Raw genomic sequence first — 25,113 nt, forward strand, 5'->3', positions numbered from 1 at the left:
GTTCAATTGTTTGCAGAATACGGAAGGATTACAAATTGCAATGTTCATTTTACCTGCCGAGAGCTGTTAGAATAGTTAGTTGTTGCTGAAGACGCTTGTCAGGACGATCTGTCTTCACAAAGTTTATGTAGACATCCTACAAGAGTCTAAGTGGTTTTCAGACATGTTGAAGAATGTAAGCCTCCAACACATGACGTTTTCTTTTAAGAATGACTGAGTCTTGGAGCTGTTTTACGAGAAGGTTTCTGTGCCTCAGGAAAAGTGTTTCATTATATGGTCTCTTCTGAACTGTGCGGAATGTTTTATGGTCAAAGACATTACAGAGTTCTTCGGTTCATTTGGAAGCATTTTGGAGTAAAAAAAAACAATTCAAATTCAGAAATAAATATCAATGTGACTTTTTAAAACTATTTTGCATATTTCTATGTTGATCCTGCAGGCATTTGTTTGAAGCTCTGTTTGAGCAGAGGCATACAGGCCTGAAGTTTGTTTGTTTTTTAGTCAGCTGATGTCCGGGACTGAGGACAGCTGAATTTAGATGCTGGTGACTCTGACCGTCATTAACTTGAATGTGCTGAGTAGTTGACTAAGCACATGCAGGTGCACAGGAGGCGGGGAGTGCTCTGTGATCTTTCTGGTCCCGTTTTCGCATGGCTTCCTTCAATATGAGTTTGAATGGGCAAAACAGAGGGAAGAGAGGGGGAGGAGAGGGGGAGGAGAGGGGAAGGATGGAGGGGGGAGTCACAGGTGTGGAAAATAAGGGCACCTAAATGGTATTAAAGGAATTCCAGTTATAATGTTTGCTCCAATAAAAAAGACCACAAAACAACATTAAAGTGAGTAATTTGGCAGCTGGCATCATGTCATCTCAGTGCTATCATAAATCATTTGATATTGGACAACCTGGGGTGAGAGATTACTCATGTCTGAGTGGGTATTTAGCCACATCTACACATAAAAACACAACAGGGTGAGTAAAGTGAGTGCATCACATTAATTCACATGCACACACAAACAATCTAATCTTTACCCTAATTACAAAATTTTGTTAATGCTGTATTTGGAGAAGTAATTATGAAGGGATCTTACGAGCCAGTAAATAAAGTCTGAGCAGAAACAGGTGTGAGGAATACATATTGAAAACTGAAGCATAAGCAGAATGAAATGACGGGAAAGATATCCTCACTTCCATCTTGACCTCACAGCAGCTTCTGCAAAGGATGTTATCGAGACATGCTAAGGCACTTCTCACCAACAGCGGCTAGGGTGTAAGCAGAGATTCACCCACAGATGCCATTACACAAAGATGCAGTGTTGCGAAGTGGAGGTGGTGTGAAGAAAGAGTTAAGTGCATAAAGGGGAAAGATAAACACGTTTCTGCTTCACCAGTCGCCGTAAGTAACATAATGAACTCCTAATCGCTGCTGAGGGTGTAATTCATCTATGAAATCAGCAGCAAATTGAGATGAGGAAAATCAGTTTCTGATCCATCTCATACGGTAGCTTAGCAGGAAGGATATCGAGTGGTGGGTCTCTCAAAAGGTTTGGAGTAACACTTTCCTGTCAGCATCGATATTCTGTCAGTGGAAAACTTCCCATTCACTCCGTCTTGCGCGCGCATGCCCGCCAAGCGGCACGCGAGTCCAGCAGATGAATGCATCTGTATTCTACACAGCGCCGGCCAGATAAGCAATGACTAGCACAGAAGGTCAGAGTGTCATATTCTCAATCAACTCCAATAGCATACAATGTCAAATGCTTTGTTGAGTAGAGCGCAGCTGTCAAGAGAAGGTATGTGTTGAATCAAACTTGTATTCACCCCACCATTTCTCCCTGCATTCCCTTCTCCTCCAGGACCTCATCATTCTCTTCCACCTCCTCCACTCGCCTGTCTCCCGCTCCAGAATAAAGCATAATAGTATATGCTGGAGCCCTCGCCGTGAGAGCTAAAATGGCATCTGGATAGGCTGGCACCCCCATCACTCCTCCACCTTTACGTGCCTATTTCTATCCGCCATGGTCCTAGTGTGGGTTTCCGTGCACGTCCGAGTCATGTAAATATGAACTCAAGAGAAAACAAATCCATAACTTATATAGTCACTAAATGTGTGTGTGTTTGTCTGTGTGTGTGCTCCCCTTTATGCACTGTTTGTGTTTTCGTTTTCTCTTTGCACAAGTATGCATGTGCGCATGTGTTTGGACAAGATAAAAACAGGACCAAGGAAATGAAAGAGAAATTTGTGAGAGGACAGGGAGGGTGGGGGGAAGACAGACAAAGAGGAGGGTGGTGACAGAAAGACAGAGAGAGAGAGCGGGAGACAGCACAAGAGAAAAAAAATGACTCACCTTCTCCGCCGACTGGGCCGTGCCAAAGAAAATCGGGATGAAGGCCAGCCAGACTATACAAGTGGTGTACATAGTGAAGCCAATGGGCTTGGCTTCATTGAAGTCTTCTGGTACATCCCTGGTCTTGATGGCGTAGATAGTGCAGGTCACCATCAGCAGGATGCTGTAGCCCAGTGAGCAGATTATCTGCAGGTCTGTGATGTCACACTTCAGCACGCCGCGGGCCAGCATGGGGTTTATGGTTTTCTGCTCATCGTAGTCGATGATGGTGTTTGGAGGGTCGACGGCGAACCACACCAGCACCCCCAGCAGCTGCACGCAGATTAGACTGGAAGTGATGGCGATCTGTGAGGTGGGGCTGATGAAGCGGGGGGCCGTGACCGTCTGCTTCCCCTGCTCGAAGATCCGATAGATGCGGTTGGTCTTGGTGAGCAGCGCGGCATAGCTGATGCACATGCCCAGGCCCAGGAAGATCCTCCTGAAGGCACACACAGCTACATCAGGCTTGGCGATCATGAGGAAGGTGATGATGTAACACAGAAAGATGCCTGTCAGCAGCACGTAGCTCAGCTCTCTGCCTGATGCCCGCACGATAGGCGTGTCATTGTAGCGCACGAAAGTTGCCATGACGAAGATGGTGGCGATGATACCGAGCATGGCCAGGAAGACGGGGATAATTGCCCAAGGGGAGTGCCACTCCAGCTTGACAATAGGGATGGGCTGACAGGCGGTTCTGTTGGAGTTGGGCCTCATGTTGTACGCACACAGCCTGCAGGAAGTCTCGTCGTACTGGTACTGGTAGCCATCACAGAGCTCACAGTGCCAGCAGCACGGCATGCCCTTTACTTTCTTCTTCCTCTCTCCAGTTTTGCAGGGGAGACTGCACACAGAGATAGGCACCTCCTGCTCTCCATCTGGCCACTGAAGCTCCTCCAGCTGGGAGAGATGTGACACACAGCACAGGAGGAGGGTCAGACACAGCGAGATGAGCAAGAGGTATCACAAGAGATGAAAAACCATGTGGACAGTGAAAGTACCTGCATTTTGGGGCCTAACATTAATATACTCTTCCAACACTGCGTATTAACCTGCGACTTGTTGCTTCATTATGATTCTTATGAAGTTCCTTTTTTAGAAAACAAAGTGCTGCACACTACAATCATTGCAAATACCTGAAAAAAAAACTCTTAAGCTAATACAGTACAGCATCTTTCTTGCCAATTTCTTAGAAGGATTGCCTCTTCTAATACTTGAAAGTAATTGAAATCACCATAGCAACAGAGCCTACCTTTGTTCAGTGAAATAAAAAATAAAAAATGTGAATCGCGAAAGACATTATGTTTTAATACAGGAGCCAGTGAGGTATGAAATACGTGATGAGAAGGAAGGAGGATGGGATTTGGGATTGCAAAATCCCTCCGTTTGACTCTGCAGAGCTATTTCTATTTATTATCTTGTCATGAAAATGAAAAGTGCAGTTTACAGACGCAATACCTGAAAGTCCGAAACCAAAAAAGCCCTGAGGAGTTGCATGATTCAAGCTCAACTATAGCATCTCCATGAAAGTCAGCCTTAAAAAAAACACCCATGAAGAAACTGAATTTTGTTAGGGGTCGAACATATTTTGTTAGGGCGTCAAAAAAACGTTTATAGTACATAGATTTATTCTGAAAGTCTACTGATCTGTGACTTGAAAAGCACCACAAGATTAAAGATACACCGAATACCTTCACAGCAGTATCAATCAGACATGGACCAAACTAAATCAAATGGCGTCCAACAAACAAATGTAGAAACTCCACAGTCCATGGTGTGAGTTTTAAACTGATTTTTTTTTTTATTGTCGTCTGAAACTGCTCGGGTTAATGGGTGATTCTACAAATTTCCCTCGGTGTGAACGAGAGCGTGAATGGTCTTTGTGTTCGTCTGTCTCTATGTGTTGGCCCTGTGATAGACTGGTGATAGACTGGTGATAGACTGGTGTACCCCGCCTTCACCCAAAGTGAGCTGGGATAGGCTCAGCCCCCCCCCCCCCCCCCTGTGACCCTGTTCAGGCTAAAGCGGGTATAGATGATGGATGGAAACAGGAATTCATTTTAGTGTTGTTGTTTTTTTTTTGTTTTTTTTTTCCATGTGCTTTGATGTGAAGTGAATTCATGACTTGAAGGCCCCCTGTGGAGTTTCTGACTTTTAGTATCTGCATGATGCAGTGTGTACCCATTTTTTTTGTCTCACGTGTGCTCAGAGTGACACACATGCAGGTGCAGTCTGACCGATGGTTATAGACTACTACACTGATCAACAGTTGTAAAAGCTAGAAGAAAGCTGCAAGCTAATAAACAATGCTGGGTATAAGGAACTTTATACAAATCAAAAGATTAGTATTTTAGTCACTAAGACTGAATATAAATAAAACATTTAACTCAATGGGGCACCTTGAAAGGAATCATTTAACATTTTGGGAAGTGCAATTATTGTTGCTGTTTTTTTGGTTTTGTGCTCATCTCTGTCTATCAACTATTAAGCTAAATCCAGCAGCCTGTTACCTTAGCTTTGTATCAGATTGTCAAAATTAAGGATGTTGGCCAGCACACTACATTATTACTAATTTACATACAATTAGTGAGATTTAGAGACAGTTGTATTTTCAAACTCTTTTAGCTGTTCTATTATTTGCCTTTACCCACTAAGTCATTGTATTCACATTACTGATGATTATTTATCACAAATCTCTGTAAATATTTTGTGAATGCACCAATAGTCATCCCTGCAATATTGTGACATTTGATGTTGTCCATATCGACCAGCCCTACTGCTGATGTATTCATTTCTGTGGTTTAAAACAAAAATTTTCAAAATTAAAAAATTAAAAAGATCAGTATAGATGGAAAACATTTTTAAAGTAATATTGAATAAAATATCTAATCAAATACAGTTATTTGCAGTCTTGCTTTTTTTTTTCCCCTACGATCTCAATAAAACCTGACAGAGAGACTCTCCACCATCTCACCAATTTTCACCACATGTAGTTACGCTCACAGTCACTTGATACCATAAACATCAGCGGATATAAAAACAGTCCTCATGACATACAACATGAGTCCAGAATCGCTGCAGGTGATAACATCACCTCCTCCACATGTGGCAACCGCCAGTAATTGCAAAACTGCACTTCTGTAGCACACAAACAAACACACACTCACATCTGCCATGTGTTTGTGACGTGTGTGTACCTGTGGCTATGACGAATGTGTTGTTTCTGCGCTGTCTGTGTAGATTATCATCTGCCATTTATCTGGGGGCATGAAGGTGCCATTTGTTATTTGGACAATGAATGGTGCTCTCTGGAAAACCTCCCGATTACACACAGTGTGGAAACAGTAATGAGACCAACAGCTCTGTTGCCATGGTGACCAGAAACAAGATTTTTGGACACTTTGGGCTCGCACTGCTGCTGTAGTTTTTATGTGGATTTCACTTTAGTTGTTAATTTTGGAGTTAATTTGACTTTTTGTGAGCTGCGACAGGGTTAAATCGAGCTTCTTTTATCAATGATGCAATGTGTAGCACAATTGTCATTTTAGGGAAACCGTTAAATTACATGGCTCTTTATGTGTTGCTGAACAAAATATTACCTTTTGCATTGGAATAAAATTATAACAGCATTTGGTTTGTAATCATACTAAAACAGAATGACGCACAGATTTCCACCTGTGCTATCAAACCATTTGGTAGAGTTTAATTCTTGTCATTCAGTGAGCCATTATGCAAATGTTAACTCATCTTTATGTAAATGTCATGTTTTCTTTTGGGTCGGGGGGAGGATGGAATTACACAGAAATACATAGAAATTTCAGCTCAGTTTTCATCCTACCATGTGGGCAATATCAAACCATGTTTGCCTTGAAACAAAATAAAACTCATCACTTTCTTTATTGTCCACATGAATCACCCGGAGCCCATTCTTGTGCTGTGACAGTGAGATCTATTACAGCGACTGCAAACCAGCACCTTGCACTTAAAAAAGGAGCAGCTGTCTCCAGCTCTGCACCTAAAACTGATATTAGACAGTATTTTTTTTTTTGTAGGTGAATTAAAGTTATTTAAAGCTCCAATAATATAAAATTTTCAAAAGCCCGATCCGCGTTGCCATCACATCATGTTCCGGATGTACCAAAAGTTGTCAAATAAATTTCATATTTCATATTTTATTTTTAGATTAAAATCCTTCCGTTTTCCTGCAGCTGTCACACAATTTACCCTTATCCTTAAATTTCATCTGGCAAAATGTGATCAAAGACTCTCATCGTGTACAGTAAAACCTGCAGGAGAGCTAACGAGCTGCAGGAGGAACATGGGAGGTGTGTATTTTAGGTGTCAGTTTCCAACAGCATCAACATCTTCAGTAGCTCTCTGCCAAAGACTGAGCACACGTTATACGGACTGACACTTGGGTTAAAAACATGTTCTTTCTCTTCCTCCCACTCCACAGCGTCAGTCCTCCAGCAGATGCAGATATAATGATATCAAAAAACAGTGAGAGCTCACCTCACTGTTGTGTTTTTAATGTTGAACGCTTAATTTGAGTCCACTCTGATGTATTAGCCATCCGGTCCTATACGATATCCTTTTACTGGTGGACACATTTTTAATAAAACAATTTGATAATATACTAAACGTGAGAAACTGATTTCCTTTTATCCCTCTTCACACACTACATGTGTCTGGTCTCACTGCAGTTTTTTTTCCTTAAAAGCAGCTGTCGGGACATTTAATAACTTTTGCCAAAACCATGTTTCAGTTATGGATATAAACATTCGTCTTATTAAATGAAGTCTAGAATAACCTTCTGTGTGAATTTGGAGTATGTTTAACATTTGGCTTACATTGGGAGGGCAACACAAAAACTGAAGTGTGTGTGTATACACTGCAGCGTAACCTAAATGTGATTGGCACTGGTGCAAATATTTTTCAAACACAAATGCACGCACCATAGACTGTATATAAAAAATAGATGTAGCCTCTGTGACGACACCCACAATGGGCAAAGAGGTGGTGTGTGGGTGGAGCTAAGGTGGGCTGAATGTAGCCTCAATGCTGAAACCTGCAGGCAGCTTGCCAACTGTCACAGCCCCCAGCTGTCAAAGCAACCCTGCTTGAAATTATGCATATGTTTAAGTCTTCATACAAGTTGAATGGGTCAGTTATATAAAAAATGAACCCCCTATACATTTGACATGAACAGGGAAATCAGCTATAGAGACCAAAACATGTTTTTGTACCAAGCTGTAAACATGTTTATTTCTGCTGTAAAGTTGGCCATTTTAACATGGAGCTCTCTGAGTGACTCACTCTTGAAGCTAGCCTCAAGTGGCCGCTCTGGGAACTACGTTTTTTGCATTTCTCGTTGGCTTCATCTTTCAGCCCCGAAGGTTTCGCTTAGTGTGCACAATAGATTGTATATAAAAGTGACGTAGCTTCTGGGTCTGAAAAGTGAGGACAATGCTGGTGACCGTGACAAATTATATGTGCACGACAGGGTCCACCATGAGGTTCTTACACAGGCCCTCATCAGCTTCTTGGTCCCAGTGTGCTGCACTGCTGCATTGTGAATAGATATGCCATTTTGTGTACTTGTTTCTCTGTTCATTGTTGGAGGAAAACAACATCTGAAATTTATGAAACATTTAAATGCTGGGTAAAAAGCGACACTTTCTTTTTCATGTAAAATTGCACAAACAGATTCATTTTCTGCTCGTAAAATACATCAATTAGACTGAAAGTAAAAATGTCTGCACCTGAGCTCTCGCCGTGTTTGAGTTGCAAATAATGTGCACATTGTTGTCACATTTCCATTTTGGAAAACATAAATTTTGCTGCGAGATATGCACCTAGATATCAGACTGTCGTCTGTGTGTTTTCAGCATCAGAAAATCGTCTTACCCGCAGCTGGAGGCTCTCCACCCACTGTCCTACCACCTTGTACTCTGGGATGGACGAGTTGGTCATCTGGAACTGGAACAGGTCGTAACGTCCTGGAGCATCGCCGTTCTTGTTAAACACCACAGAGGTGCCGGCGCTGCCTGTACAGACCCAGAGAGAAAGCGCAGGAAAAGGAGAGCAGAATAGAAAAGTGTTAGATGCTGGCATGACAGGTTACAGCACCTTTTGTATTAAGAGGAAAGCATGAACTTTGAACTCTTTGCTGCTGACTGCACAGTGGCCGACGAGGACATTACAAAGGACCACAGTGTGAGAGTCTGTCCCTCCCCGTTTAAAACTTAAAACTCCAAACACGATATCTTGAACCTTTATGATAATCCCATTCAGGACGGGGAGTGGGGTAGTGAACTCCCCACCGGCCAATATAACACTTCCTTACTCGCTTCCTACGTATCATCACAGCTGCACAATGGCCACTGAAGGACTATACTGACACATTCAAAACGGGAGAAGTTGTGCGGAGTCTCGGCTCTGCTCTTATATCAGCAATTGACAGCTGCATAAAATGAGTTTATACCTCCACATGTTATAAGCAAATTATTTACACACAGTGGTCGACAACAGGACACTTAAGGAGGATAAACAAGTCGGCCAAAGTATCATGCGGTCCCCATCTGCTCTTAGTAAGCAGCAGGCCGTCTCAAGCAGCGCCCTGAAGATTTCACTAATTAGCTCAGAGAGGACTGTGGCCACCTGAAACATTACGCATGACAAAAATACGTTTTAAAATGTGCATTATGCGAGCTCTCGAGCCTGTCAGTTCTGTGTACACTTCTATATGTGAGGATATATAACGCCTGAGTGCAAGGTGGTGTGCTAATGTAGATGTCAGTCAACATGAGATCGCAGCACTGAGTGTTGAATAACAATAATGGGAAAAAACGGTTGTACTTGATTTTACACATGAGGCCTGCATAGTTGATGAGGTCACTTTCACCATCTCACAAGGAGAATGAAAAACTGCTGCATTTCACAACTCTGCTCACCTTGGCACTGCATACAGTGGTTCACATGCTTGAATGGAGATACCATTTTTTGAAATGGGACGGGGGGAGTCTGATGACACTTGGCATGGGAATTAAGTACTTTAATAGCTGTGGCTATAAAAAAAAAAAAAAAAAAAAAAAAAAAAAAAAAAGTGTGGCAAAAGGACCACGAGATTGTGTCCAAAACACTTTGGGAACATGCTGTCTTTTGTATCTAGAACAGAGCTTGTGGCTTTTGGATTGAAGGCCACCGCACCTTCTCCTTAGTTTGCAGCCAGAAGGGAATTTCATGTCCCTCTAGTTTCATCCAAGGACATTTGTCATTGAACATTCTACAAAAGTTTCAGGCCAAAAGTCTCTTGTAAAACAAGAAAGGCAGAGGAATCAGGAGAAAAAAAGCCCAGTTTAGACAACATAATGAGGGGCCTTTTTCATAAAATACGGTGGACAAGCATCCACATTTTCCTTTTGTACTTTGTGACAGCATTGCGTATCACTAATGTCAGTTTGTAAGACTTTAATTGGCCATTTCCGTTTTGATTTAGAGCCATAAGTCTGTCACTATCTGCAGTTATGCAAAGTTACAGCACATGTATTCCAAATTAACGACACAAAAATGGCACCGTTCGACCCCTCGATGCTTCCACTTAAAAGCGGAACACTAATATCCATGTGTCAGTGCAGACAATGGAGCAGGATGGCTGTTTGGAACTAATTCAAGTGTACTTGTGAAACCTGTAGTGAAAACTCTGTCAATATAAAAATCCAAAGTAAAACTCAGTGGGTGGCATTCACTGTCCTGTCACTTTTGCTTCTGCCACACAGACCGTGTACATGTTGACACAGTGTATAAAGATGTTGACAAGGTATTGACTCCTGTGAGCAGAAGCTGTGACAGGGTTGTACCATTATTTCTCCACTCCCCATCAAAAATATATAGCATACACAAATACACAAACATACAAAGTCATTCAGTGAAGTGACATGAATGATTGGGCACTTGGCGCTCTTCAGCTTTAGAGCAAATAATTAAGTGGTGTTTCTGCACGTGCAGATAAAAAAACATGAGAAATTCATTTCTCTTTTCTATTGCCTGATATTTTCAAGGGAACAAAATGGTCTTTGTAGACTCCTTAGTGAGAGCGCTGTCTAAGATGAAAGATTAATACATTTGCATGTGGCTCTGAACTAAGACATGACAAAAGTGCACTGCTGCTGTGCTGTGCTGTGCTGAGCAGTGTGGGTGGACCAGGGATCCACTGCTGTGTTTCTCTCGCATCATTATTCTTTTCCTTTTTTCCCTTTTTTTCCACTCCTCAGCTCTGTGAATCCAACACAGTGGGGAGATCAACAAAGGAGCATTACACTCCTTGGCTCTCAAACATACATTAGCAGGAGCACATACGCAAGATACTGCACGTGATTACAGTCTAAATGCAATAAGGGGCAGTGAGATATGCCAGACGGAGCACCAACAGTACAAAGCCGGTACAAAGGTTTGAGAGTATAATCGCAAGGTGGGAAGAGGTAGAGCAGATAGAAGCTGAAATGAAACCCCCTTCTTTGTCATGGCCACACTGAGGTGAATGTTTGTCGGCGGCTGAAAAGTCAGCACAAGCCCAGATGGTTACTAAGATTGGACAACAGACTCTCAATCCAATGCATGAATCTGCTCTTAGTTAAGGACTCTTTGAAATATTTGCTCAGGGTATTGCATATATTCTGTTAGTTCCATCTTAAAATTAGAGGGTTTCTTGCCTGCTGGAACTCGGCACTGCTGCCATAGTGACAGTGTTAGAGGAAAGCGGGCAGCTCTTTAGCTCGCTGACAGAAGTTTGCTTTCACACTTTTCTGTATATAAATAATTGTATGGAGTAATTTACCCTGGTAATTGTGATCTTTGCAATGCTTACTAGTGTCAACAAAACATACAATTATTTAAACAAACTTTTAACCGATCACGATAATTGTTGAGAATTATGTCACTTATCCATCTTGAAATCTTGAATGATATTCTTTTTTTTTTTTTTCATTTTCAACAACAGAGCTGACATGATGATATTAATTAATCAAAACTGTTCCTCTCTATCCTATAGATTAACACAGTTGTCTGAAAACTATTTTTAATTCACCGGATATGTTGTTTCATTATAATGAATACTGATCCCATACACCAACCAGCGACCCTAAATACTCATGAAAGCAACACATATCCATGGGTCTCAAACTGATAATAGTCCCCAACAACACACACTTTTTTTTACTCCTGTTTGATAATGACTTCAGTGTCCAGCCGTTACGTTATTTCAAGAAAAGTGAACTACATACTTACTTTAAAATAAAAAAAATGTATGCACTGAGTAAAATTAGGAGCTGGGGGACGTCAGAACGTCTAATGGGGTCGTGTTTATGAGAAGAGTCCATAAGAAGGCCTCCTTCAGTCACAAGTTGTTTGCTGAAGTGAAGAGGCCATTGAAGTTCATTTTTTTTTCTTGTTGGTAAGTTATTCGGTTGTGTACATTTTAGTTACAAAGAAGTTTTCTTCATAATACTTTTGAGGAACATGTTAACGTTCCAAACAGCCTTATCTTTTCCATATGTCATCCTTTGCATTTCCTGCCTTACGTTACCCGGCTGCTGGCTTCCTGAATTATTAGCCTCTCGGGCTTGTAGACACTGTCCGAGGTGCCGTGGCCCGGCAGCAACGCTCTCACAACTCTAGCACATGAGCGGAGAGTACAACATGCACACGACTTCCTGCGTCGTAGTTCACGAGTTCCGTTTGAGGACAGCAGGTCTATTAATGGGATTTTTGACAGTAACAAAAAAATATATGTCATTTCCAGCTTTATCCTTTACGTTTGGCTGAAATTTCAACAGCTGCTTCCAGACCTCTGAATCCCTGCCCACATTACCAATTTTCTTTCAGCAATTCAAACAGTTCTGGTGTTGTTTGTGTAACCCACATTAGTTTTTACCAGCAACTAAAGGGTTAACTCAAACATGCAGTACCGACGTTCACCAGAGGGGCGCTCTCGTGCACGTCGGGAGATCAAAGCCGTCTCCCGGGAGACGACCCTTTATGCCTCGAATGAAACAGCAGCGTCATGATCTACACCAGGAAGAATCTCATTTGGTTGATTTTTTTGCTCACTGCTTTTGAGGATCTTTATTTATTTGATCGTTAACCAGACCGACTCCGAAGGGAAAAGTTTCTTTTAAGTCTGAGAAGAATCTCCGGTGAGTGACGAATGCGTTGCTAAGAGTTAGCCGTTGCTGTAGAGCTACAAAGGAGGACAGTTGTTTAGTTGGGCTAAAGATACCGATCAGGAGAGAAGAGAAAAAAAAACCAGTCGGAGATAAATATTAATTTGTTGTTGAATATTATTTTACGTGGTTGATATCTGTGATTGTGGAGCTACATGTGACCGACGGGGCTAGCTAAGCGCTGAGGGGTTAATGCCTCGGGACCTGTTGAAGCCGAGCGGGAACGATGACGTCATTTTCTTGTTTTGGCGCCAGAAGTAAACGGGTCAGATTGAGAACAGCTGTTGAGTGTGTTGCTTAGTAACGGTGGACGTTTAAATAATGTCTGTTAGGTATAAGTGAGAGATGTCACTGAGACATGAGTACATGTGTGTGTGAAATATGTTGGTATGTTAATATTGACCACAGTGAATATTATATATATATGTGTGTATACTATTTTACTGGTCATTTACTGTTACACCAACAATAGAGTTTAGAAATTATAGTACTGACATCGTATTCAATTCTGCTGCATGCAGATTGTTTTTTTTTTTTTTGTATGGATCTGTGATGGAGACAGCGATCCCCAGAAACCTCTACAGAGCTGGAGCTGAGTGACCCTGCCATCCCTGATCATCTTCTCCGTGGGTGAAGCTGCATTTGGTCTTCTTGGATTCTCCTGCCGGAGCACCGACGAGCAAAAAGATTCAGATAAGAGTTAGTCTGAGAGCCTCCAGACGTACACTACCCGGGTAGTAGACTGAAAGACAAGAGACTGAAACTGACTGACTGTGGGAGAAATACCGGTATTGGGGTTATTATTTGAATTTGTTATTTTTCTTTTATGTTGTTCCCTTGATTTTCTGTGTATTAATAACTATAATAAATTGCAGTTCTGTTCCTTGTTTTAAACTGCAAAAATTTGCCGTGTTTCATTCACTCCCAGAGCGACCTAAAGACAGTCCTAAACTTAACACAGGAAATCTACTGTGTTACATAGACTACATTTGGATTTAAAAAAACAAACAAAAAAAACAACAGCAAATCAAAGCATTCTGGGCAAGATTAAGAACAGATATGTCCTCCTGTCAGAGCCAGAAAAGTAGCTCATTCAACCAAAGAAATATAGAAAAATTGCCACAAAAAGCATGGATATGACTGACAAGCTGTGTGGCCTGTTGTATTAAAACTTAAATAACAATTAAATCTGCATAATTATTCCATTGTTGTGAAAACTGTTAACTCTTCTCGAGCAAGCGCTTCCACAGTTTCTGTTTTGACTGAAAGTGATGGCGGTGGGACAGATATGTCACGCTGCAGAACAAACAAAAATAGAAACCAGCCAACATGAACAACAGGATCTCTGATGGAATCATGAAATGAAATGGAAATTTTGTCTGATTATCAGATTAGAAACCTAATTGTTCAAATTCCTCAAATCCCACTGTGTAAATTAATAATGGCACTGAAGATGTACTTCAAGTTCAACAGAAAGCAGAACCACTGGGCCTGTCAACAGTTTGCTGGTTTTAAAATAATAGATGTATTCAATGACAAAAATCCTTAAAAAGCTTGTAATTATCATTTATTTGCCTATGTTACTGTTTTATTAAGTCCGTTAACCAGGCGAGGAGGTTTTGTCATCTCCGTGCTCCTTTTCAGTCATGGGATATATTTTATATGTTCCCTATTAGAAATACACACACAAACAAAAAGCCAAAAAATAAATGCGGCGAATTAAAAAACAGCAATCTAAAGTTAATCACTAGTACAATATGTCTATCCCCGTAAAATATATACAACTACACATTTTCCACAGATCTCATCAAAATCCTACATGAGATACATCACAGTGTTATTTTAATACTTTATAATAAACTGGGTCCACCTCTAAAAGTAGGCTAATTTTTTTAGAAGATTATACTGATTCCTGAGCCAGTATAATCTAGTAGCTTGCTGAGTCTTATCTAGAACATTTTGAGAAGACACCATGTACTTGAAAAGAGCCTCTAATGATCAGTGGCTGACATATATGCCAGCACATTTGTAATAACAAAGGTTTCTCTTTTCTTAAACTCATCTCCCAACCGGCTCCCCTCTTGCGTTCTCTCCTGCATTTTAGAGCAGCTGTCATTCATAGCTATTGGCCATTAATTGTTAAGCATCTTCCACTTTCTGCATAGGGATGAATAATGTAGAGGTTCAAGTAGAGGCAGACCCATCAAACATCATATTTACAGGACCAGAAAATGTTCCGGTGCTCCGGGTTACGAATCAAATTGAATGCAAATTTAAACTAGCCAGCCCACAAGTGACTGCATATGAAGCATAAAACAGAACAGGTGGTGTTTATTTATTACTATTTCTGCCCAAAAAAAATTATACTCAGAAACTGCTCTTGTTTTTGGGTCCACGCTTTAGTTTTTTTTCTCTAAATTACATGATGTGGATACAAAGCAGCTGAATAAAATACTCCAAGGGATAGTTTGACATTTTTAGAAATATGCTTAGTCTGTCTCTTGCCACAAGTTAGATGAGAAGATTGATATCACCCTGCGCGAGGAGATGCTCAGCGTAGAATGAAGAACAAGGGAAAAGCTTGTTTCACCCGAACCAAACCCTACCAGCACCTATTAAGCTAATTAATTACCGCCTTTAATCTTATTTGTTGATTTCATTCAATCACCTAATTGTAAAAAAAAAAAAAGACAATCACCATTTTACAGGGGTTATATGCAGGTTAATCATCAGCCTCGGGCGTTTGCCAGGCAACAATGTGAGACTTCAGGAAGCAACAGCTCCTGACCAAGAAGGAGTTGAGTAAACTATAACTTGTCTTTCCAACATGTCAGTTTTTGTACAGATTAATAAAATGAATTAGTGAGCTTTAGAGATGTGGGAAGTAAGATGTTGTCATTTTTTTTGGTGAAAGAACCAGTCTTTATGCTTAAACTAAGCTAAGCTGGGTATCCCAGCAGTCAGTGAATATTTATATATTTTTCTGTTCCAGTAAGTTCTATTATCTTGTATGTCCAAAACAGAGCTTGAAACGTGGTGGACAAAAAAAACGCTTCCTCCTTTTAAATGAGACAACATAACAGTGTAGCTGCAGTGATGATAAGTAGCTGGTAATTTAATTTGAGCTTTGTGTTTATAAGCTTTAACATAATTAATTTTGTGTTTTTTCCCCACGGAGTCCATAATCATCTGATGTGTAAACTTTTACAACGTGTCACTCACCGTTGAAGCTGGTGTTTCGGATGTACCTCAGCAGAGTCTTTCCCTCTGCAGTCTCCATCTGTGGACAAACGTCAGGATGATCAGGACACAAGTCCCTCTGCATGCTGTGGAGAGCGTGGGCCATGGCGTACACCGCGTCAATCACAAACTGCACTTTCCCTTCCTGCTCATACTTGGAGTCGATCCCGATGCGCTCCTGGCCTGAGGAAAGCAGAAGGAAGAGGAGGACTTTCAGCCAAGTGCATCATGAGCCATTAAGACATTACATTCCCTCAGCTCTCCCCGTCATCACCAGCTTCTGTTTTAGTCCTCCGTTTACCATTTGCTGCTGTTTTGACTCTAGGGGAATTACACCTAAAGCGACAACGTGGAAAAGGAAATAAGAAGACACATTTAATTCCCGAGGGGAATATATCAAGCTGAGCTGTGAGACAAAGTGTTTGTGACAAATACAGCAGACTGAGTGAATTACTGCAGTGCATTACAAAGTAATAGGCTGCTAACAATGGAGCTCATTTGTACCATCTGAAAAGTGATGAAGAGCTCTATGAACTTTTGAAACATACTCTGCTACAGTGGCTTCCTGTTCTTTTATATCCTCCTCCCAGTGTACTGCCCTTTCTCTATGGGCTACTGTAAAGGTTTTCCCTCAGTCTGCTGGTACGCTGCTTGAATTCATAATCCTCCTCTGATGTATTTTTGTTTTTTTTACAAACTAAATTTTCAGTTTTATACTCGGGGTGGATTACAGCTGCATTTCAATGGTGAATTAAAAATCACAACATCCAAAATAATACTATTACTTTTAAAGATAATCATTATCACTATTATCATAATTATAATATTCAAGCTCCCACTTAACAAAAATGCACAATCAAGATAATAACTGATTACTAAATTATGATTTTCTCCTCAGTGATAGCTGTTCACAGCAGGATGAAACATGTATGTGAATGTGGGAGACATCCATAATCTGAAGAAGTACAGAAGCAATCTGTGTTGACATTTCAGCCCATTCCTCAGAACTTAACATACATTTCAGCCCACACATAACCTTTTTGCTTTGGGAGCCCTGCATAGGGTGCTCAATGGACAGTCTTTGAATGCAAAAACCTCATATTAGTATTTAACATTCATAAATATCAGCTCAGCTTGAGGTTTAAAGAGACAATATAGAGAGATTTGTAGAGATGTTTTCAGTGGAATTGAAGAAAAGATAAAAGGCTTTTTACAGTCATTCTACAGAGCGTTTGTGGGGCTCACTAAATGGAGGGGCATCTTCTGTCTTTGATGCATGATAAAAGACGCCGTACGGAAGATTATAAAGGAAACAAAATCCTTCAGCAAACAATAATTTGTGTCACACTGCTATTACTGTCACCACGTATGCAAGGAAGATTAATACAGCATCCCACATCACAGGCATCATCCACACAGATAATGAATGCAGTGCAATGCCTGTCACACCGTTGGCAGACCGAGTTTAGGTAATATGAGCATGCATCACTGCTGGAAACGACACTAACATTAATATTATCAGAAAGACAAAGCACAACTGAACAGTATTTACGTAGCTTTATGTCATTTTCTCTGTGAATTCCAGCCTAAATAAATCATCCTCTGGCACTCTGCAGTTAGTGTGCCGAGCTGTCAAGGTGACTGGGTTAACAGGGAGCAGAGGAGATATGGGACTTAAAAGTTACTCTTTTCCAGTTTTATTTGTAGTCTTAATATCTATGAGAAAATATTTAGTGGTTTGAAGTACCAAAAGTAGTTTTATATTTCCTCTCTTAAGCTTCTCTCTGGGGATCTATCGCGAACAGGCTGTTTTTTGTCTGTCTTTAAGACTCATCAATATTAGGACCCTCTCTTCTGATTGGCTAAGGGTTTTCTGAGTGGCACATGTCCAGGCCAATCACAGGTTGTCTTCAAGCTTGTAGCTTGTTAGCTCTGATAGAATGACTTATCAGTGTTTTTGTTCACATGAAAGGTTGGACAGTGGGCCGTGTTGACGGCGGACATATGACATGAGTGAGTTTGTGACATCACAAACTCACTGTGGTCCACACGACGCAGTTACTGAATACAGGCTGTATGCATTTCTCTGTGGCCTCTGCGTTTTGACTTTTTCACAGTATGTATATAGCTCCCTAACCTGCTATATAATACAAAAAAATAAAATGAATGTATATAATATGGGACCTTCAAGAGTTACAGGATATTAGCCGCAGGAGCAGACGGTCTCTAACTGTAGAATGACTAAGACACGTTGTGCATTATTATTCTAATAATAAACTGCCTGTTCTGCCCCCGCTGGGCAGAAACACCTGGTGTTAGACATTCTGGCTGCAACGGAGGCAAGAGGGGTTGAATTAAACCCCAGCAGTCTACCTACAGCTTCTAATGTGAACAAAAGGTCAAGTTCACACCAACCTGACTTAGATTAGTGAATTTATACATCGTCTTTCAGTGTATTACAGAAATATTCCTAATTGTTTCATGTCAAAACTCACATACCCGTGCATTTACGACTGGTATCCTCTTTCTTCGAGGTACTGAGCAGCCTGCAGTCAAAGTTTTCCTCCCAGAACTCAGCAAACCACACATTCCTGCGATTGTTCTCGAGGGTGAGTGCAGTGAAGTATTCATCAAATCCTGGAATAGAGGAAAGAGGAGAATGGCTCAGTTCCGGACCAATTATCAACCAATTCAGACCTGGAGGAAATGAAGTGAAATATGCAGCAGTGTGGTGGTGGTGCTGAGGTGCGGTCCGCAAGGTGTTGGAAGCACACCAGCAAGCACTACACTTCATCAAAATTTGACCATGGTGGTTCCTCTTCCTTGCAAGCCCCATGTAACTTTAATCACTTCTTTCATCTAGGAAATTACATTAATTAAAAAACAGGATGCATAACAAATAAGACTGGGAGTGTAAGCGGTGCCATAGCCTGTTGCCTCCGGCTGTGAGGTCCTATAGGTGCTGAACAGGTTATTCTTTACAACAGATGGATTGGAGACATGATGTATCAGCTTAACACTCATTTCAGCAGGGCTTGAGTGCCTGTATTAAGCATCAGCTGCAACAAAGACAGACAAAAAAAAAAAAATCCTCTCTTCTTTGTGCAACTATACTACCCAATGTGGGTCAGCAGACTATGCTGGGACAAAACTTCACCATGAGATTCAGGGTGCAGTGTTTTATTATTTTTTTTACCCTGTATTTCAGAGCACACACATTTATTTCTGGAGGATAATCTGAATTTCACATTTTACTGTGTCCCCACAGTGTTATCTGGTCACATCAGCTGAATTGTGTGAGTAGAGGTGATAACGGCTAATAAGGAGCTGAATGAGTCAGCTGAAAGACCATCAATGATGCATGGTGGATTAATAATGTTCTCGCAGCCTCCAGAGTGTACATTTGTCCTGGCTAGACCTCCCCTAATTAAGCAAAGCTTCATATAACTCAGACTTTCGAATTTCCTCGATTGTAATGATGAATGGTTATTAGAACCGTGACACTGGACAGAACTTAAAACAGATGGTACATGCTGAGAATATTTCTGTGGTGAATTTTGCCCATTCTCACAATCTCAGCCGTATAATTTCCTCCTTCGCTTCCTTTTTCTCTACAGTTTTAGAGAGAGACAGTTTCATTATCGAAATGAATGGGAAAAAAATGTTAAATTGGTCTAAAAACATGAATGCTTACAATTAAAAACTAAATTAAAGCTTTTCATCCAACCTATCATTTTGTGTCCCTTTCAATAATGATCCAGAGAGCAGAGACTTTTCAGTTTTCAAGAAAATAATCACATAGCACAGATAAGTATATATGTGATGCCTGCAAAAGGTGAAAAAGCTCACATTCACTAGTTTCAATGGGGAAAAAAAAGAGGCCAGTTTATCGTGAATGACTTTAGTCTGGTTATGTACAATCCACAGCCTAATGCAACAGCAAGGTCATTCTTGTTCTCTGAGGACTGTCAAAAGTAACTCGGAGAAATGTAGGAAATTGCCTACTGAAGTAGAAATACATAAGGCCGAGGGAGATCGAGAGGTTGCAAACAAGGTAAATAAAAATAGGTCATCACTGCTGAAATGCACTGAACACACCATAGCTACAGAATGTTAATTGTTTTCTAGAGCGTGCATTTTTCTTTAATCCTTTGTTCTTATTACAAAAATCCAGTGTGTTTTTAAAGCTGCATTAATACATTTGTCATATTAACGATACTGTTTGAAATGACTGTTTGATATAACAGAGATTGCTCATAGTGATGAACCTGCAGAGAATAATGACTTGACTCTTTAGTTCCTGTAAGCTCTATGGAGCATTTTGGTGTCTTTATGCTCATGATTTGGACTTAAATGTTTCCCTTATTCAGTTTTTCAGAATTGCTTTGAGGATATTTTTACAAAAAAAACCTCTGTTAAACCAAATGTATGCATCAGACAAAGTTAGCAACTAGTTTGTGAACACAGTGGACACTTATGTTTGTCCTACAACTAAAGATACAGATTTAAATAATGTGGTTGTGGAGAGCAACATAGAGCTAAAAGGAGAGAGAGTGTTGTATGTTTGTGGTAGTCCATAACCACGAATCCCAATTTCTGCTAAAACAGGCTAATTCTTGGCAACACTTCCACTGTATCAACTTCATAAGCTGATAATAGGTCATTAGAAAGCTCATAGCTGCCCCAAAGTAACCGAAAAGATTATCATTTCATATTTGAGCCAGCTGTAATTATCGAATAATTATTTTTAGATTTACAATAAATCAAATAAATCAAAGAGAATACATTTTGGACTGAAATTCACCTGATAGCCAAAACATGACCTTAAATGAACGTTGTTGTTGTTACTACATAACTGCTGGTTGTGTAAATTGGCAAACAAATTTGTCCCAGCAACCCAGAAGCTGATAATGGGTTTACAGGAGTGTCAAGTGACCCAAAAAAACAAGGATTGCAGATGTATTTAAATCAAAACATTTATTTATTTTTAAACTCTTTTTTTTTTTTTTAGGTCTGTAACTGATGAACAAACAAACAGAGAAGCAAAATAACCTCCCTATGTCTAACAAAGCAACAGAATAGATTGGAATGAAACAGAGTAACTGAACGTGTTGAAGCTTGCAGTGTGAATCTGTGTGTGTACACGCTGTGTGCATACCTTTAATGGAGGAGCGTTTGGGTAGTATGGTGACTGCTCCCACGGCTACATCCTCGAGCTGGTGGATCGCACTGCTCTTGGCCCCCCAGCTGTCAGATCCAATCCACAGGAAATGGCCCACCTGATTGGCCCTCTTGGTGGCATTGAGAACTCCCCTGCAAGGGCATTCATGTGTTTATTAGGAGAGAGCACAAGAGCTATATGCGCTCTAATATCTATTACACGGAGGCACAGCCAGCTTTAAAGGGGTTGTTTTGACATTACAGCCCTCTCGTGCACTTCTTCAGTTTATCTCATTAAAGGTGAGAGAAGAGGAGGGGTATATTGTAATTTCGTAGTATGTGTTTTGCATGAAGCAGGGCTGGTACTTTTCATCTTTTATTTAAAGAAAACAGGCATTTGTCTCCATGTCTTCTTCTCTCATCTTTTGTATTTCGCTTTTGTATTATTCACGCTGAATTTATACTTACTAAACGGTTGATTTTGTGTTTCTTTACATAAATGTTACCCACTGGGCTTTGTAAATGAAACAATATCTCTGTTGCTTTGTTGTGATCTCTATTTCCCACTTCTCCTCTGAGACATGCTTGTGTTTGTGTTGTTATAGGTGTGTTTGTGTAGCAGACACAGCCTGTGTGCATGGTAAATCTGCACCTCTAGCCTGTTTTCAGAGATTAAAGACCTACCATGGCAAGTCAACAACACGCCTGAACGACATGGATGTAGCCAGAATGTTCTGTGCTGCTCACCGTATGTCTTCTTCACTGGCGAAGATGATGACTGCCCGCGAGTGCTGCGTTTCCAACAGTTGTTGGATGGTTTTGTCGTAATCCTCCAGCTTCGGGTTGTGCGGGATTTTCAAAGACTGGGCGATACAGATTCCACCTTTTTAATAGGACAGGAGTAAGAAATGATAAGGCCTCTGGGATGATCTCACCCATTCACTCACTCTGACACACAGATGTACTCACAGTCACACACACAAAGCCTCAGGTTACAATAGCTGCTTTCCCCCCCCCCCCCTCTCATCCATATGGAAATGGAAAACACATTTGAGCACAATAGTGAGATTCTGATGATGTGGCTGTCACGCTTGCTGTACAGTCTAAATGATAGTCTTACAGTGTATACATTTACATTTTGGCTATGATCTGCTAACCGCAGCATGCAATATAACACTCAAATGGCACCTTCCGACTGAGCACAGAGTGAGAGTTATAAACATATCTGCTAGAACAAATCCAATAATCCACACAAACTGGGACATAAAGCTACAGATTTCAAGTTATTGATTTGAGAACAGCTTGCCATTGAAATTTCATTTAAAGTCATTATCAAACATCTCTTATTGCAACCTGAACCAATCAGATAGTACAGCTGGCAATAACAAGCAAAGAGGATATTAATACTGACAATAAATCACTCGAAGACAGATCATCACTAATGAGTTTGTACATGATGAACGGGTCTGATTGCTTTAGTTAGTAACTAAATAATTGTTGGATAGTGTATTTGGCATGGTGTATTACTGTAACTGGTCATTTATAATTTTATGTATTGGAAATCTTTAGCAGATTACTGAATATTGGTTTCTTTGGTTTGACATTTAACAGCTCATTATTGGTTAGAAAAGCAAAATGACCCTTTTCATAAAACAAAAAATAAAAGAGCTTTGCTTCACTGTGGTGTGGTAATTATAGGTGTGGATGATCACTAACTGTTTAAGCTCTCAGCATCGCAGCATGCTGAGTGAAAGGCTGAGGCAGTGGGTGGGTTTCTCTTGGAGCGCCCTGGACTGGTTCTCCTCTTGTCAGTTGGACAGGAGTTTTTCTGTGTCCCTACATGTCTGAAATTGTTGCTCTTTTCCTCAGATAACATAGCCTCTCAGGTTGCTCAGTGTATTGGGTCGCTTTTTTCAGCTGTACAGTTTAATCTTAGAAATCTCAGTATTATATTTGCTCTTTAATCTTTTGATCAACAGCAAGTTTTTTACACATATATATTTCTTTTAAAAAAAACATTGCTAAGCTGAAGTCTGTTGTATCACAATATGAGCTAGAAAGAATCATCATTCATTCCTTTCTATCATCCCCGCCTAGACCATTGCAATTCCTTTTTCATCTGCCTCAGCAAGTCGTCTCTGGACTGTCTCCAAATGGTTCAACACTTTGCTACAAGGCTGCTGAACAGGTCCAGCAGCATGACTCACATCACAACAATCCTCAGGTTCTTGTTTTCATATATAAAGCCTCTATGGTCAGCCACCTAAGTACTGTATATCTGCCCTGCTCCATCCTTATTTCCCCGGTAGGTTACTTAGATCTTCTGACCAGGGCTTACTGGTTCTCTCTAGCACTCGACTGACAACAAAAGGTGGTTGTTCCTTTGAAGTGTTGGCTGCTGGTCTTCCTGTATACATACATTTTGCGGTCTCTGCTGATGCCTTTTAAAACCAGCTTAAGACTCATTTGTTCAAGCAGGCCTTTGTCTCACCTCATGTTATGTAGTGCTTTTAACTTAAAGTGATTTTTAAGGTCTGCTGTTGCATATGTTTTTATTTCTTGTTTCTTTTTCATTCATTTTCATCATTTACTTAATTCTTAACATCTTTTTTTCCTCTTTCATTTGTGAAGCACCTTGTGATTTTGCTCTGTAAAAGGTGCTATATTGAATAAATTGTACTTACTTAAGTACAGATAATGTGATCACCTGTGCGAGGAAACATCCTAACTACTGGAGGCCTGAACTGAAGCACCAGCCGGTGTCCCGAGTCAACAGCAAAAGCTTTACCCAAACCAATTAAAATTTCTCCCACTCAAGCATTTTAATAGTCTATCCAATAACCTTTCAGTTTGAGTTTCCCTGCCGTAGACAGAAAAATGGGAGGAATCTCCTAATTGCCACTCTCTTCAGGCTCATTACTTTGATATAAACAGCCTTTAGCTGGCAGATCACACATCTCCAGTCACAGTTTACTGTGGTATTTCTAAAGGCAGAAGATAGCAAAATGACAACTGCTGAACCTCCTCTCAGCTATCCATTTTTCTGTTCTCAGCAAGCAGATTTGGGGATTTTTCTTGATGCGATAAAACATTCAGTGTTTGCCAAAAGACCTCTGGGATGGCTGCTGTTATCCCTCCTAAGTGGACTAAACATAAAAATGGAGATCCCGACAATGGCCTCGTGTTTGCTTAAGGGCTTGTGTATCCTGTTAAAGTGAAACATGCTTGTTGTCATTTGTACAGAGTAGCCAGCGCTGTAGGTCTCCGAGGAACGATGGTAAAGCTCTGGTTCAGCAGAGAGATTTCTAAGAATTTAAGACAGCATGCCTACAATATGACATTGCACTTCCAGGTCGCTGTTTTAAGAAACTACAGCACTATGCAACAAATGATTCTGACGAATTCAAATCAGCAGCACCTTTTAGTTCCAGGGGGCAGTGTGTCTGCAGGTAGCTATCACACACACATTAACTCCAGGGAGAAAAAAAAAAAAGGAGAAAAACTCGTTTTTTTCACGGAGAACTTAAGCCTCATGAAAATGCATTAACTCCATTACCACAAAAACCCTGCGGGCTTGTGTGAAGACTTACGATGGTTTAACAGTCTTGAACAGAGATGTATTATAGGTCACAGCAGTCAATAATACAGGCAGAGACCACGGGAGCCACTGATGAATATAAGAGGCATTCGGAGTAGATCTCATCTTCACAGAGAGAGCACCAGAAGTGAATGCGCTGCAGGCGCAAAACAGCCCTGAAGGCTGCGGACCAACGTTTGTGCAATGGCAGTTAAATTATTGAATGCCTGCAGAATACCTCATCTGTCAATCAGTCAGACGGTCAGTCAGTTAGTCGGGGAACAAGGGAGGCATGATGGAAATGCAAGTGTTGTATCAGTAGCTCCAGAGGCCTATGCTGTGGGTCGGACCGCTTTCACCTGTCACTGGGAGGCGTGTGGACTTGAAAGAGTCCTCCACTCAAATGGTGGATTTAAAGGAGAGCCGCTTGTCTGTCTTGGCTGGAGATTTGGGATGTGGGACAGATAAATGTCAGGCTCTGGGAGAAGAAAGTATTTCATTCCAATGTATTGAAGTCTATCTAAGAAATAGGAC

The 25,113-nt window shown here is 40.8% G+C and overlaps 1 protein-coding gene across 1 annotated transcript in view; it reads right to left on the minus strand.

The window, feature by feature from the left end:
- LOC138636493 (metabotropic glutamate receptor 7-like) overlaps positions 1–25,113 on the minus strand; it is a 66,687-nt gene that overhangs the window by 10,833 nt on the left and 30,741 nt on the right. Inside the window, exons 3-8 of the mRNA XM_069724531.1 lie at positions 21,750–21,885; positions 21,001–21,155; positions 18,342–18,479; positions 15,825–16,025; positions 8,290–8,429; positions 2,347–3,282 (exon numbers count right to left, since the gene is read on the minus strand). Coding sequence (XP_069580632.1) covers positions 2,347–3,282; positions 8,290–8,429; positions 15,825–16,025; positions 18,342–18,479; positions 21,001–21,155; positions 21,750–21,885 — 1,706 coding nt within the window. The remainder of the gene's footprint in view (positions 1–2,346; positions 3,283–8,289; positions 8,430–15,824; positions 16,026–18,341; positions 18,480–21,000; positions 21,156–21,749; positions 21,886–25,113) is intronic.

The sequence above is a fragment of the Brachyistius frenatus genome, unplaced genomic scaffold (assembly GCF_029030835.1).
Source record: "Brachyistius frenatus isolate BFR_SWC_R1_liver_20210118 unplaced genomic scaffold, ASM2903083v1 Contig_6, whole genome shotgun sequence".
Classification (NCBI taxonomy): Eukaryota; Metazoa; Chordata; class Actinopteri; family Embiotocidae; genus Brachyistius; species Brachyistius frenatus.